General features: G+C 44.5%; 1 protein-coding gene across 1 annotated transcript in view; it reads right to left on the bottom strand.

The window, feature by feature from the left end:
• LOC109847130 (FRIGIDA-like protein 3) overlaps positions 1-9,120 on the bottom strand; it is a 13,993-nt gene extending 4,873 nt beyond the window's left edge. The window contains exons 1-6 of the mRNA XM_020416374.1: positions 8,966-9,120; positions 8,304-8,386; positions 7,874-7,965; positions 7,510-7,777; positions 7,052-7,434; positions 6,227-6,502 (exon numbers count right to left, since the gene is read on the bottom strand). Of these exons, the coding sequence (XP_020271963.1) occupies positions 6,227-6,502; positions 7,052-7,434; positions 7,510-7,777; positions 7,874-7,965; positions 8,304-8,386; positions 8,966-9,120 (1,257 nt within the window). The remainder of the gene's footprint in view (positions 1-6,226; positions 6,503-7,051; positions 7,435-7,509; positions 7,778-7,873; positions 7,966-8,303; positions 8,387-8,965) is intronic.

The raw sequence follows: 17,019 nt of genomic DNA, 5'->3' as shown, positions 1-17,019 counted from the left end.
GACTCCCGACATAACCTTGGATCGCTCAAAGACAGTAATAAATTGTCCTGAGAATGCCAACAAGGTTTTACAACCCCAGAAGAAGACGCATTCACCAAAAGACATCGTCATACCTGGGAGGTCATGCAAACAAACGATACGATTTTTTGGCAATCATACCGATGAATCGTATTATCAAGTTGGGGATGTGAATAAATTTCGAAAGAGAATTATTCGCTCTCATTGTTCTTGTGTACGACTTATAAAAGCAGCATTGTCGGAATATAACTACACAAAACGAGAAGCCATCCCACGAGGAGTCTCGGTATTCCACAGTCTTTTCACCGAAATGTCGAAGCTTAAGCCGAGGCATTTCTGCAAGAGAAAATCAGCTGCCCAAGATGATGAATTCCCTGAAGTCACCATCAACGTGGCTGATAAAAGAAAGTCTAAGCGGCATTCAAGTGACTCAAATCCCGACTTTTCCCCGAAAGGAAAAGTCAATCCAAGAATTGCTCAAAGGATGTCTCGACTCCAATTAGGAGCCATCAGACGCAGAGATTACAAAAGAATGCAAGAAGGAATGTCCTCGGAGGATGAATTCTCGGACACTTGTTCTGCAATCGCTTCTGATGATACAATGTCTAGCACAGGACAAACTAGAGAAGTACTCACGATCACCTCTAATCAATTTGCTCAAATGCTTCAGGAAGCTCTAACAAAGCAACGTGAAGAAATTAGAGCTGAGATGAAGACAGAGATAGAGTTAGCTATTCAACAAATGAGAGAGTTTCTAACTCAACAACCTCAACCTCCTGAGTCCAGTCAGCAAGCTGAATCCATCCGCCACACTCAGAATGTTATAGATGACATTGATCCAGAAGTGGATGAAGTCATTATGGCTGATACACCTCCTAATAGCAATAACGCTGGGGGTGGTTTAACACATCCTCCCAATAACGATATTAGGGGTGGTTCAATGGCACCTCTTACAGGGGGTGGTCTAACTCATTCTCCTCAACGTCCTTCGAATGAAGACATAGACGATGACAAGAAAATGCAAGAGCTTGAAAACAAAATCAATGCTTTGATGACGGTTCAAGAAGTTAAGAAGACGGGTATTCCATGTCCTTATCCAAGGGAATGAGATTCAATACCGTACCCGGCGAAGTTCAATCTGATTAACTTCACACCGTTTGAAGGGAAGAGTTCGCCGATTCAGCACTTGATTTATTTCAAGTCTCATTTGGGCATGATCTCTGGAAACGAGGCTTTAATGGTCCGGTCATTCGTTGGCACCCTTCGTGGGGCCGCCTTCGATTGGTACCGACGGCTCAGGCCAGGGAGCATCAATTGCTAGGATGACATGGAAAGTTTGTTCCTCAGCAACTTCTTCGATGATGATACCGAAGTGTCAGTCGGAACCCTTTTAGATGAGAAGCAAAAAGACGGAGAGCCAGTCGACGATTTTGTCAAGCGCTTCCGTGGCAAAGCAATGAATTGCAGAGATCCTATTACAGAGGAGTTCATCCTCTCCGACGCCGAGGCTCCCATTAAAGAAACAAATAATGGATATGGAGTTCGTCATCGAAACTGAAAATACACAGTCCATCATATGCAAATAATCTATTAATATCTGAATAAATTCCAAATAATGGCAAAACCCCTAATTATTATTCATCATATGTAAATAATTACTAAACCCTAACTCCCAAATCACATTATTCATCCTATTGTACAAAATAAAAACTAATCCTACCCAATTCTAGCAAAATTAACAACAAAATTAACAGCCAAAACATTATTCCCCCAATTCTAGCAAAATTTGATGAATATCCCTCTTAAAAATAATTGCTAAACCCTCTCATATGTAAATACATCTCACTCCGAAAAGTATACGAGTATAAACTGCTCCTTAATACTCCAACAGGTATATGAGTCTAAACTATTTCCTTTCTTTCACGGGAAGTTCCTGGAGAATGCCATGCATGGTACTTTTAAGGATAACCCGATCATACAGCTAAACATGATGATAAACCCAGCTTCGCAAGAAAAGCTGGGGGTGGATGGTTCATGTAACGGGAAGTTCTTGGAAAAATGTTATATGTAATTTTCTTAGGGATAACCCGATCATTATAAACAAAGTGATAAACACTACATCCCCACGGTAATTTCCGAATACTCTTTTGCTGAGATGAGATTCGATCACTGTTTGGTTCAAAAGTCACTGCTGTGGAATTCATTATAACTTTGTTCTATTACAACAAATTCGAAAGAATAATCTTTTTATAAGACTTTTTCTACACAACAAAACAAAAATTACAACTCTTGAGAAACAAACACGAAAATCGTCTATCAATTCTCGTTTTCGTGGGACTTTGCCTGTGCCGGGAACGCTTTGGTTCGTGGACCGCCGATTCACAGATCGTGAAGAGGGGGCTTATGATTCTAACTTCGTTATCGAAGTAGAAATTGAAACGATATCTTATCGAAGTAAGATAGTCGTTCTTCTTAAAATCAAGTCGAAGCTTAATTTCAAGGCGTTGCAAGAAAAGAACTCAAATCTGCTCTCTCTCTGCTCTGGAATGCTCTAACAAATGCTCGATCCTCGTCAGAAGTGACCCTAGGGGGGTATTTATAGCCTCAAGGGTCAGTAACTGCAAAAACTTAACAATCGAAGAAGTCAGTACGGCGAGACAGTGTTTACTGTCTCGCTGGGCGAGACAGCGTTTGCTGTCTCGACCCGCGAGACAGTAAATTTGCTGTCTCGCTCAGCGAGACAGTAAATGCTGTCTCGGAAAATGGCAGTTTCTCGCTGTAACTGTTCTCCCACGTTTCAAACTCCGTTATTTTGGCAGTTATCCACGTGATTTTCGCCCATGATGTTTCCCACGTCCCTTGGCAGTTAATGGACACGTGTAGGGCAGTTACAAATGTAGTTTTGACTATTTCAACACTGTCTCGCTGGCGAGACAGCAAAGACTGTCTCGCTGGCGAGACAGTTCATACTTGTTTTGATTTTTCCAAAACAGTATGAAATCCTTTCTTGTGAATTTTTGAGTGATCTTCTCTATGCTTGGGATATCTATTAGCATTTTTTGACGCCTACAGCGACGTCGGCAGTGATGGAGGTCGAAGCCCTCTTCGTCCCCTTGGAAGCGCACCGCTTCATCCTCGAGGCCATCTTCGACTCTGAAAATGAGAGAGAAGCTCGAGTTTCTAAAAAGAACTTCATGAGCATGAATAATCTCCCAAGAGGTGGGCGAATGCACTATATAGATCGGGTCTCAACGGTCAAGATCCATGAGCCCGATTGAAGCAAACGGTTCAGATTGCTCATGGCAGTTTGAATTTGATGACCACGGACGCTACAGCTCTCAGGATTCTGGACCAACTGTTCAAATTGAGTGCGGAAGGTAAGGCGCCACACCACTTCGCATTTAGCTGGCAAGCACGTAGGCCACATACGGACGTGTGGTTCGCCTACCATCTCGGAACTCACCTACGTTCGAGTTCGCCTGACACCTCGAACTCGCATGTGGTTCAAAGTGCCTGATAAATGGAACTCGCCTACATTAGAGTCCGCCTAGCTTGAGTTCGCTTATGGCTCGAACTTGAGTTCGCCTACGGCTCAAACTCGCCAAGCTTGAGTTCGCCCACGGCTCGATCTCGCCTAGTATAAGTTTGCCTATGGTTTGAACTTGCTTAATTCGAGTCTGTCCATGGCCTGAATCCTTCTGATTCAAGCTCATCAACGGTCCGAGCTCACCTATTGTGAACCTGCTGAAGAACCTAAGTGTTGGACAACGAGAGGAAACAATAAACAACAAAAAGGAGTATATGCGCAATACATTAGAAAACCAAGAAAGCATAAACTTCATTCATCAACAAGTTTTTAGACAATACGTTCAAACAAAGTTATGACCATACAGTCAAATAGGGCATAACATTGTATTCGAAACAAAACAAACCAAATTGCCTAAAAAAACTACCCTAGCCCTACAAGCTCAATCTAGCAAGCTAAAGGATGCAAGCTCCGCCTTAGCAGTGGCTATCTTCTTTGCAAGGCTCTCTTGAGCCTGATCCTCCACCTCCCTCTGGATCCTGACGTCGAAGGTTGCGACAGTAGCAGCATTCCCTTGGCGCATCGCCTGAAGGGTTTGGGTCTCCTCTATGATAGATCTACGGATATTCTTATCTTTGAACTAGAGTCCCCTCAGAGTCGCCTCCTCCTGAGCCAGATCAGCCCTCATACGAGTGATGGTGGAGGCAGAAGCATCTATATTGACCTGTAGTAAGCACTGTCGGATGGTTAAAAGAGCAATGTGGGACTCTAAGTCAGCTATGTCCCTCGCCCGCACCTCCTGCTCCCATGCTCTCCGGGTCCAAGCCTGAGCCACAAGCTGCTCCATCTCGCGCCCCAAGTCCGCCTACAGTAGGTTCTCCAAGCATGTCAGATGTGACTCCATGTTTAGGAGCCTCATCGTGTAGCGCATCGAAAGGTGGGATTCGCCCAAACGTCTGAGGTCAACCGTACGGTCTAGGAGAGATTGTTTAAGATCTACGTAAGTCCCCCAACCGAGACTTACGATCAAGATCACTTGCTTGGTAGCATTCTCCAGCTCGTTAAGGTGAGCCTGTACGAAGAGAGAGCCTAGAGAAGTAGGCTCTTAGCCACGAGCAAGCATGACAATAGACAAAATCTCGGGGTGGAACCCTGTTTCTAACCCAGTCGGAGGGACAGGTTGAGAGGCGGATGCGATGGCTGTCCCCTCTGACTCATCATTAGGGAGGAGGATAGGCTCAGGAGCAGGCGCCCTGACCCCAGGCATCCCCTCTCGAGCTACGCAACACAACAAACAGATCAGAGATTTCTACCCAAGCGATTGAAATATGTCCAAGTCTTGAAGGTTGGTGGGTCAATAAAGTTCACCTACTAAGACGAGCTCACATGTAGAGCAAGGCTCACCTAGAGTGAACGAAGACAGAGCCTACCTCTCAGGTGGAACTCGCCTAGGAGAGGCCGAAGCTCGCCTAAGGTACGAGACTCGTCTGACAAATAGATGTGCTTGAACATCGAACCCCACCGGAAGCGACGAAGCTCGCCACGAAAGATGAGCAAGAATTGTTCTTCCCAAGTCATGCAATCCCTAACCTACCAAAGCGGTTTAAAACAGTAGAGAAAATACCTCGAGCGGTACCTCAACGTTAGCGAAAGAAGAAGAACCCCTCTCTCTTTTTCGAAACGGGTACCTTGGTTCGCGGTGCTATTTCGATGCACAAAGGACGAACAGAGAGAGCTTGGATTTTCTCTAAGAAAAATAGCAAATGTTGTGATCTCCCAACAAGGAAGATGAACGCTATATATAGGCAATATCTCAACAGTAGAGATTTGCCTGCAGAGCGCACGACTCAGAGCACTCACTCACTGTGCGATCAGACAGATCAAATCGAATGGCCGTATCTCGTGTGAGCGGTTGAGATACAACAGTGGGCGTGGGAGATGAGACCTCCCATTACACCGCATTTAACACGAAACGATGTGCCGACGTTATCCTAACTGGCAAGCAGGCAGGTCTACAGGCTGACACGTGGCTCACCCGAATCAAGCTCGCCTTCGGCTCGAGCTCGCCCTCGCCTACGACTTAATCTCACCTGATAGCTCGTGATTCGCCTGACTCAAGCTTGCCTACAACTTGGACTTGCCAGATGATTCTAACTCGTTCTATTCGAGTCTGCCTGCAGTTAGGACTCGCCCCGTCCCGAGTTCACTTGGAGCTTGAACTCAATTGGAGTTTGGCCACAGTTTGAGCCCATCTCAAGCACGCCTAAAACTCGGACTTGCACAAGTCAAGCACACCTACGGCTTGTGTTCACTCAATGGAGTTCGCATGCGGCTAGAACTCTCCCACTTGAATTTTGCCCGCAACTAAGACTTGCCTATTTTGGACTCGCACGTGACTCGAGCTCACCTACCGCAAACTTACCAAAGGAACCTAGGCATTAGCCCACAAAAAGAAAAAATGCATATGAATGAAACACAGAGAGTGATGCTTGAAAAGAAAACATAATTTCATTCATAATGAGAGATTTGGATACAACGATACACTCAAATAAAGTTACAAATCTTCAGTCGCGACTCCACCTCCCGGATCTCTTGTGTGTGCTTATGCTCGAGCCTATTCAGGACCTCTTTATAGATGTCCTCTTCAGAGCACGAGAGTAAGTCCTGGATGTCGGTCCTCACCTCCTTGAGGGCTCGGTCTCTCTCCTCGATCTTATCAGCGACTAGTCGTTGTCGAGACTTGAGCTCTGCCAATTGCTCCATCAGCTGTTCACGGGCTTTCTCCTTAGTAACTAGGATAGTTTGTGCCTCAGTGATGGTTTGTTTAACTTTCGCTATCTCCACTGTCAGGCTGGATATACTAGAATTGGTCTTGTGACACTCTTCGTCCACCTGCTCATCCTCAGCGATAACGCGCTCCAGCTCCTCCTTCAGCCGTGTCTCCAATGACGTCTTCTCCTCCAGTATACATTCTTGCTCCTTCAAGGCTATTTAAACCTCGTCGGATGCAAGGTGGATGATGTTAGAACTCATGGCACGGAGGGTGAGTAGCTTTTGGATAGTCGGCTCTGCCTTCCTTAAGCATTCATAATACGGAGCGACAGCGGATGCGCCAAGCATCTTGATCAAGAAAGCTATGTGAAAGTCAAGGATCACCTTGAACTCCTCGAAAGGAAAGCTTCCATCTAATGGAGCTTGATGCTGTCAGTGAGGGTGTCTTGGAAGTTGGCAATGGCTCGATCCACTGATCTCTTACGAGAGCAGGCCACGGGTGAGAAGTGTCATCATTAGGGCTACGATCAAGGCGCTGGTGGCCATGATGACGGGAGTGGTGATAGACACCGCTAAGGCCAAGGGCCCTGACGGCACCATTATAGTCCTGACAGTGGATTCGACAGTGGCCTCAACGGTCACCAAAGTAGGAGACGATGAAATGATGACCAGCTAGGTGGATATTTCCTCTTGAGTTGGAGCCTCCGCCTACTAGGCTAGAGCTTCGTCATGAACCGACGTCTTCTCAGGAATCGGGGCCTCCCACTGCTGGGCTGGCACTTCTTCATGAGCCAATGCCTCATCCTCCTGGCTTGACGTCTCCCCGTGGGTCAAAGCATCCTCTCCTTCGTCCTCTTGTTCCTCTCCTTCATCTTCCTCCCCTGCCGACCAATCAGTCCTAGAGGGAGGATCCTCTTTACCAGTGGCTTTGAACGTCAAGTCAGCTACAAATATGGAAGAAGTGTCAGCAACAACCACTATAAAAGTCTCAACTAGTGAGTTAGCATCAACGGATCGATGAAGCTCAATGTCACTCTCACCTGAATCGTCAAGCTCCTCTTCATCTTCTGTTCCTTCCTCTTCGGTGGAAAGAATTGGGATTGCCCCTTCCGCCATGCCTGCATTAGGTCAACACAAACGTCAGGTGATACAAGTTCAACCTTGTACTCAAAGATAGAGTATTAAAAGGTTACCTCCCGATATAGTTGGTGGAGCATGTAGTATCCTCGCCTGCTGCCCCACAACAAGTGTCGATGGGGTGACCTTCAAAGCTAACGGGATCATCCCCGATACAATGACTGGAGCAGGCATAGTGGCCTCAGTCACAGAGGCAGTTACCCCCGGAATCGATTCAAGAATAGCCATGACTTGGCCCTCTGCTATTTTGGTGGTCTCTGCCGCCTCTTCGTGATGAACTTTCTTAGTCGCCTCCCCTCCTGAGCTGCCAGCCTCGGTCTCCCACTATCGCTTAGAAGGAAACAAGCGTCCAGGAGTAAAAGCGAGCATCCCCATGTGTCTAGCTACTGCTTCCCGGACCTGCTCCAGGCACACCCCCACCTGGACCATCTCATCAAACACCCCTTGCTCATCGGTAGGTTCCAACTGAGTGAAAAGAGGCAGGGCTTGGGCATCAAATGTCCCGAATTTGCCTAAACATGCATAAAGGTTTTCGGTGTCTTTAGTGGGAATATCTTCAAACAACTCCTCAACAGCCTGACGACCTCTCCATCCTAATGCATGGGGAGCTACACTCGAGCGGCACCCCTGACTGGCAGCTTGAAGCCCTCAGGATTCATGCTGGTGCGCCGGTACCACCGGCAATAGGTAAGTGTATGATGGAGGTCATGATCCCTGACTGGCAGCTTGGAGCGCGCGTTAGAGCAACCTACGTAGGTCCAGAACCACCCTCGCGCATCGTCCACTAACCCTCCTTCGTAATGCAAATAAGGGTAGCAACCTACGTAGGTCCAGAACCACCCTCACGCACCGTCCACTAGCCCTCCTTCGTAATGCAAATAAGGGTTAATGTTCCCTACATACAACTGGTTATACCCAAATTGACAGGCAAACCTGTAGGGAATGTACGGATCCAGATAATACATGGAGCCTATCCGTAGGACATGGTACCCCGGTCGGATGTTAACCAGACATCTGAAGGCACCGCGGGAAAGTGCAGTGTGTTGGTCTGCCGTCGCTGTGTCTCGAAGGGCCTCACTGTATCCTCCACCGGTGAAATAAGGGGAAAAACGGTGGAAATTATGATGGCTAAAATGGGTCGATGTTTTCCTCATATCGGAGATGTCCTTACACTTCCAAGTGCACTTATCCAGGCGTTGGATGAACAAGATGAACCCTTCTTCCTGAAGAGCCGCCTGTACGCTCATCAAACATTGCTAGTGATAGACGAACCATGCAATTAGATAGGTGTACGGCAACCTGACTTGAGGGTTAGGAGTCTTGATGACTTCGTCATCCCCTTCATCAACATACGACACCCGACAGAATTGGGCCATTAGTATGTAGAGCCCTCTCTAGACGCATGCCACTGTCGTCGGCAGCAATGCATATGACCGTTCGTAAGCCAAGCGAACCACTGGGTAGAGGACCTCCACTAGGATCGCCTCGAAATAATGGGTGGGGACCACTCACCTCTTTAGCCATAACATGAAGTACCCATCGAGCAAAGCCTTTGATGATATTGGGGACTTGGCCTGATGGTGGAATGACTCGAAGATCGTCCCTACCTTGAACCCACCCTCGTCATACTCGAGGATTTTTGTAGCCCCACCTTCTGATATCCTCATCTCCACCTCGGTCTGGTTGCACTTGCCAACGGCAAGATGAGCCTCCCCTTAACATCATTGTGAGGGAACAGGTAATCAACCCAATACTTATGGCTGATCCCCAGAGCCCTCTTCTTTTTACCCTTATGATCCACTACTTCTAGGGTATTTAGGCATATATGATAGTGGTCAAGCAGCTCCCATAGGGTTTCTACCACCTGAGAGAACTTGGCCGAGAGGTAGTCAATCTCATACTGACCCGGCACGTACACCTCATAAGGGAATTCTCCCAATGGCAACCCTGATACATCGTGCATCTCGTGGAGTGTCATGCCCAACTCAATGTTGGGTGTAAAGAATGTGTCGCTATTCAGACAGTAAAATTCCAAGATACTTTGGAACTGGGGAGCATTAATCTTCAGGCCGTGCTAGGTGGCCCTAATAGCCACATACAACTCTGACCCTTCAAGATCAGAATTCTCCGCCAAGATGTACTCGGTGATCTTAGACCACTAAGTGTTGCTGCCAGATGCAGAATAAATCCACCCCGGAGCCCTAAAATCCTTCGAGGGAAATTGTCCCCTAGCGTGGAAGAAGCAATGATGGAAGGTCTCTGCCACCGTAGTCATCTCCCCCACGGTTAACTCGTTCTATAACAGGCCTGGACGCAGAGCAGTCACACGCTTGCAGGAGCTGTCGACCCTATATCTAGCTATAGAGCTATTAAAGACCCTATAAATCACCCCATCTTGAATAGGGGTCAGATCCTAATTCATCATTCTTGGATCCGAAAGCGAGTGCATCTCAATAATTAAGAACCCTCTCGGCATGCTAGGAATGTAGTAGTGGACCCCGTCCGTGACTCGGAGCCAGCTGCTCTCTCTAAGCAATAGAGCTGAAGGGTCAATCACAGCATCACCAAACAAGAACTGGGGCTACATAGCACGTGCTACCAGTAAGAACAATGGCAATACCCTTTAGGAGGGCCTCGTCAGAAAACGCATCTACAAAACAAAACAAAGAGAATTAGAAAATTCTGGCTCAAAAGCATGAACCTCGCCCGACGAAGTCAACTTCGCCTGACAAGTTTCGGGTTCACCTAACAAAGGCTTAACCCGCTTGATAAAAGTTGAATATGCCTGGTGAAAGCTGAATTCACCTGGCAAAGGCTGAGCTCCCCTGGTACAGGCTGAATTCGCCTGACAAAAGGCTGAACTCACCTGACAAGGGCCAAGTTCGCCTGAAATCACAGAACATCACCTAAAATGGCAAAGCTCGCTAAGGAAGATGAGCAAACATTACTCATCTTCTCACTTCTACCTCGTTCATCAACACAAGGTCATCCCACAACCCCCGGGACTTACCTAAGTATGTTCTAGAGGCACTGGCGGCGGTACCGGCAGTGACGCTACCGGAAGAGTGGCTTGGACCCTTTCCCCTCGTAACGTACTTCTTGGATTTTGGCGCCATGTCGGTGTCGAAGAGAGAGAGACGAGAAAAGTCCGATGAAAGTCAAGTTCTTTCTCTCTAAAGGATTTGAGCGAGTAAAAATCGCTAAGCACAGTAGTCTCCCAAGGAAGGAGATGAAGCCTATTTAAAGACAAAACACCGACGGTTGAGAGGCGTTGCCACGATCAGAACCGACGGTTCAGATTGCTCTCGATAGTTTGAGTTTGTTAGTTACAGACGAACCATCGAAACAGGGAGCGGATCGGGTGGATCGAATCCGAAACCCAAACCAAGAGGCGGTTCATGGCTGATCCAACGGCCAAACTCAAAAGATGGTTATTGAAATCAATGGCCATGATTCGTCATCAGACGAGGTGTGTGAAAATGAGGTCGCCTTGTCAAATCGCATTTAATATGGCCTGACACACCCACGCTGCCCCAGCTGGCAAGCACAAGGCTCCGCCCACAAAACACATGGCTCGTGCCCACCACTACTTTGGACCCTCGGCCTGCGAGAGCAAACATCGCCCATCTCTCGAGCTCGCCTGTCTCTCAAGCTCACCTACATAACTTAGGTCGCCTGTTAACATGTGAAGCTCACTTGTTGATTAAGCTCGCCAGCAGTTTGAGCTCGTCTGCTACTTGAGCCCGCCCGTCTAACTCTGCTCGCTTGTTGCTTGAACTTGCCTGTCACCTAAGCTCGCCCAAAACAAACCAACCCATCTAGGGTGCACGTGCCCACTAATGAATAGTGATCCTCTTTGTTCAAAGTGTTCTAGACTACACACGACCGGGTTTAGGTCTAAAAATTTTGAAGGGGGTCATGTAGGCTATAAAAATTGCCTTGATAATGGGAAGACCTAAAAACTGCCTGTATGGGTACGCTTGCACGCAGAAGAACCCAAGCAAGCTCGTTTTAATCATTGAGCCCGCCATCAAGAGCTCAATTCTTCCTACATGCTTGACTCGCCAGCACGAGTCAAGTCTACTTAAGCGCCAAGTTCGCCAGCATGAATACAGCTCGCCTGCAAGTCCAAGCAATCAGCGGTTCGCCTACAAACTCGCCAAGCTCGCCAGAGCACTAGGCGACGATACTGTCACATACATGGATGGGCATTACCATTTCCCATAACATGAGGAGGGAGTACAATACTCTACACCCATCAAGTAGCCTCCCACAACACGAGTGAGAGGCATGACATCTCTCAACAGTACATGGTCACATCCCATGATTCAAGGGAGTGACCATGCTGTCTCTTCCTTATTTAGGAGCCCCTCCTGGCTATGTGAAAGGGGTTCACTTTTGGTTGGTTAGGTCTCTTCTTAGTTGAGTTAGCGACCCGCTCTTTGCATTGCTCTTGCACTGTAGCATCTTCTTCCAGCTTTCAGCCTTGATAGCCTTTAAGCTCGTGAACTCGAACTCGATCAACACGAGCTTCTACTGTGCACTAAAACTCACCTGCAACTTTGCTCAGATCATCCAAGGGAAGCCAACTTGATTCTAGCACTGAGGGAGGCATCCTATCGCTACCAAAGACCCTACGTTAAACAAGGAGGGCATTCCCTCGCTTCTGTTATGACTTTGATTCATTAGTTTGTAATAAGCTATTCTTATCAATACAAACGAAGTCCCCATTTCAGGATATCAAATTTTACACCCAACAATTAGTGTGAGAATTTGGAAGAAATTTGCTATTCAAAGGTAATTGTTAACGTGATAGCTTTATGTGGGCCCATCATCCTATTAATGAGGATTGGTGGGAGACTTTTGGAGGTCATTAAGGAGTGTTTGTTACCTTAATTGGCCTTGCTAGAGTTGAAGGAGGCCTACGAGTAGTACTTCTTCAGAAATTTATCGTTAATAGGCATCATGATCTTATCACTATTCGGTTTGATGAGGCAATAAGATCAATTCGAATAGACCATCTCTATTACGAATGGTTCTTCCCATTTAGGTTAGAATTTTCTTTTCTTTTTAGAGTTGAGTATTATCGGTCATCGAACAGTGAGGACTAACTCTCCTTCCTTGAAAGATCTGTGTTTGACTTTCTTATCAAAAGCCCTGGATATTCGGGCTTGATAGAACTCAATATATTGTTGAGCTTCAAGCTGCTTTTTATCTGATGTCTTCAATTCTGTGAGACATTGTTGATGACTTTCTTCAATAGTCATCCATGTCACAAGTGCGATGCATAGGGATAGAATCTAGATTTCCAGAGGTAATACAGCCTCACAACCGTATACTAATGAATAGGGTGTGGCTCCAGTTAAGGTGTGGACCGTGGTGCGGTACGCCCATAAGCTTTCATCGAGCTTTTCATCCCAATCGCGTTTGCTAGCAGATGTCAGCTTCATTAATATTTTAACGATCATCTTGTTGAAAGCTTTAGCAGTTTAGCTAGTCTATTTGCTGACGGGTTGTAAGTAGTGGACGCCATGCTTTGTATTTTGAACTTGTCACAGAACCGAGTGAATGCATGACTAACGAATTACAACTCGTTGTCGTGAGTGATATGTCTGGGAATGTCGTATCTGTAGATGATGTGATGTTTTATGAACTTGATCACATTACTAGTTTTGGATTCTCTCAAGAGAATAGCTTTGGCCTATTTAGAGAAGTAGTCGGTGATCGCTAGAATAAAGTGATGACCTTTTGCCGATGGCGGAGATATTGGTCTGACGATATACATCACCCATGTCTCAAACAGCCACAAAGTTGCTATCAGATGCAGGTCTTTGTGTGGTTGATGCATGTAATTAGCGTGAATCTGACACGTATGGCAATGCTTGGCATAAGCTACCACGTCGTTGATCATCCTGGGCCAATAATATCCTATTCTTCGCAAGCGATCCTAGAGCATAGGTTCGGATTGGTGAGCTCCGTAGGTACCATCATGGGCTTCCTACAGGTTTCCTACACTTCTCTTGTTGACAAACACCGTAGTAGCATGTAATTAGCGTGAATCTGACACGTATGGCAATGCTTGGCATAAGCTACCACATCGTTGATCATACTGGGCCAATAATATCCTATTCTTCGCAAGCGATCCCAGAGCATAGGTCCGGATTGGTGAGCTCCGTAGGTACCATCATGGGCTTCCTACAGGTTTCCTACACTTCTCTTGTTGACAAACACCATAGTAGCATGTCATCGTACGACCTATGATACAACATTTTCGTCGTCGAGTTGTAGTAAAATCTTAGCGCGCATATGCGAACAGACTCTCGCTCTTTGACATCTTCGGGGAGTATGCCATATAAGACATAATCGATGATTGGGAAACACCAATCTTGTGGTTCAAGTTGGCCTATAGTTCGGTGAGTTACATTCACTTCTATAATATACACCGGTTGAAAGAGTGGGCGACGTGCGATAGTGATATGTTGACTTGTACCTAGTGGTTGAGTCAGATTGGTCACCAGCGATGCTAATGCATCCGCATGCGTGTTCTTGGAAAGCAATATGTGCTTAATGTGAAAGCTTTCAAATGAATCGGCTAATTTAATGACCGCTTTGTAACACTGGATCAAGTCGTCATTCCTGACCTCGTATTCCCATGTCATCTGATTGACAATGAGTTTAGAGTCACTATAAGCTTTGATATGTCTTATCCCTAATTCTTTAGCAAGGTCGACTCTAATGAGTAACGCATTGTACTCAGCCACGTTATTAGAACATGGCTTCGTTAAAGAGAAAGCTCGAGGTAATACGTGGTTTTGTGGAGAGACCAAAACTACCCTCACTCCAGCAATGATAGACCCTTTTGAGCTACACAGGAAACGCCGTCAAAGAATAATTGCCAAACTCCTTCCCGTGAGGTTGTATTGACCTTGTGGGTTTCGTCCGACATATCTTTGAACAAACCAGTCTTTGATTCTGGTGGATGGCTAGCCATGAGATCGCAGATCGCCTGCTGTTGGGTCCTTTTGTTTTGATGATGATTAACAAACAATTTACAACTAATGTTGTTGTCTAGTGTTTGTATTTTATATTTATTCTAAGCAAACAATATGTTAGAGGTTGGATGCAATTGCGCCATAACGATCATATCCAATGGAGGTTGGCGGAATAGTGTTTGAAGCCTATACAATTCAAATTGAAGATCCAAGTTTAAGTTTTATCCGCAGTTTACCAAGACAAGCTTATTAAAGACCTTCATCAAGCTTGTGTATATAGTTTATAGTGTTTATAGTATGAGTTTATACTTATATGTTAATACTTTAAGCTTATATTAATCGCACACACGTATTTGTTGATTTTATCAAATATAGGTGTTTTTGATAAAATATTATTTTATTAGTTTATAGACTTCAATATTAATTTATATATATTTTATTAAGTCTATAATGAGTTTATAAAGTTTTAAAACATGGTTTAGCTAAAATATCAAAAACATATGTTTTGTATTTTCATATTTTGGACTAGTTTTGAAAAATGATGAGTTTTCATAAATGTGAAGTGCAATTCTAAAAATTCTTTTTGTAACATGTTCATTAACATGTTTATAAATATTTTCTAAAGTTTTATATTTTTTAGAATTTATTTGCTATTTTAAAGGTACTTTAAAAATCAAATTTTCTATTTTAATCAAGCTGATACAGTATTATCAGTCGACTGAAGAAAGTGTGTGGAATAATAAAAAGTTTATGTTTTGTTTTGGTCGACTGACCAGTCAACTGATGAGATCATCAGTCGACTGATAAGGTCTGTCAGTCGACTGATGAGCTAAAAACGCCTCTAACGGTCAGCTCATCAGTCGACTGATGCTGTAACGGTTAGTTTTTTTCAACCTATTTCAGTTTTAGTTTTTTGGTCTTTTTACCTTATTTTCTCTTGGCTTTGGGTTTTCTATAAATACCCCCACATATCCTCAGTTGATAACCAAGTAGAGAAAAGTTTTAAAAGAGTTTTACAAGTTTGTTTAAGGGTTTAGGTTTTTGTTTAAGTATGTTTAAAAGTTTGGTTTGTGAAGAAACTTTCGTAAGAGCTTGAGGAGATCATCCATTGGTATTTGAACATTCAACTCTTCTCCCTCTCTCTTGTTATCATTAGAAAAGTTTTCCTAAACTCTATTTCTAGCTATTTATTATTTTGTTCATAATTTCCATAAGCTAGATTTAAATAAGTTTTCCTAAACTCTATTTCTAGCTATTTATTATTTTGTTCATAATTTCCATAAGCTAGATTTAAATTGAGTTTAGTTTGATTTTGTTTTATCAAATCTCATTGTTACACACACCCACTTTAGCTTTTAGTGTTTACATACATAGTATATTAGGATCGTAAGAGATTATAACTTTGAGTTGTGCTTAATTGAGTTCTCACCTTGTTTAAGAGAACAATCATTTGATTTGTGAACTTAATTGTAAGATACACTTTATAATACACTTGTATACCGAGAGGAGTATATGGTGAGAGATGGGATCGTCCCAAGAGGAGTGGGGTAGGTGGTAAGGCCTAGAGGTAGGTTGTAATTCCTAACACTTAAGGAAGACACGGGCTAGAGACCAACACTTGAGGTGGTAGTGAGTGTGATTGCAAGAGTTTGAGATTATAAAGTTTTTGGTGAACTAAAAAACTGAGTGTGAGGTGTAAACATTATTCGGGTGAGCATAAAAAACCCGGTTGTGATAGTAAAAATCTCCTCGAGGTGAGGAGTGGAGACGTATGTCGTGGGTACTGAACTCCGTGATCATATCTTGTGTTTGAGTTTGGCTTTGCGCACTTATATTTGTGTTCATCTTTATTGTCATTCTCTCATTGTTTATTTCATCCATTATATTGTTTATATCTTGTTTCATCCTTGTGTTGGTTTGTATATCCTTGCACATATATCTTGTTGCATATCATATTTGCTAGGATATTTGTTAGTGAGTTTTAAATTGGCATAAATCGGATTAGATTAGCATAAACTCTATTCACCCCCCTCTAGGGTTCCTTCCTAGTGGCATTAGGGTGTGCTTTTACCTGCCCTTTGACAGATTTCTGTAACACGAAGTGTATATCATATTAGGACAACAAAAGTGCCCATCTCGCCAAGCGTCAATTTAGGGACCCGGGTTGTGTCATGAAGACTCGGATGAGATTCATCCGGAAGATGACATGTATGGTTTGACCGACCAAATAATGTTGTATTTTTTGAATTGTGAATACCAAGACCAAACATTCTTTTTCAACCATAAGGTATCGGCATTCAGCTCCCTGTAAGGTTCTACTCAGGTAGTAGATGCATTGTGCATGGCCAGTGTCATCATCTTGTGCTAAAAGAGTGCCAAGAGAGTGCTCCATTGCCCGTACATAGATTAAGAAGGGTTTCCTTGAGATCGGAGCCGCCAAAATTGGTGGGTTCGAGAGATAAGCTTTGATCTCATCGAATGCTTTCTGACAAGCTCCGTCCCATACAAAAGATATACCCTTCTTCATTAGTTTTGAGAAGGGATGACATTTACCCAAAAGATTTGCGATGAATC

Source organism: Asparagus officinalis, chromosome 7 (assembly GCF_001876935.1).
Source record: "Asparagus officinalis chromosome 7, Aspof.V1, whole genome shotgun sequence".
Lineage (NCBI taxonomy): Eukaryota > Viridiplantae > Streptophyta > Magnoliopsida > Asparagales > Asparagaceae > Asparagus > Asparagus officinalis.
The sequence above is the reverse complement of the archived record's forward strand: the minus strand, read 5'-3'. Positions and strand labels throughout refer to the sequence as shown.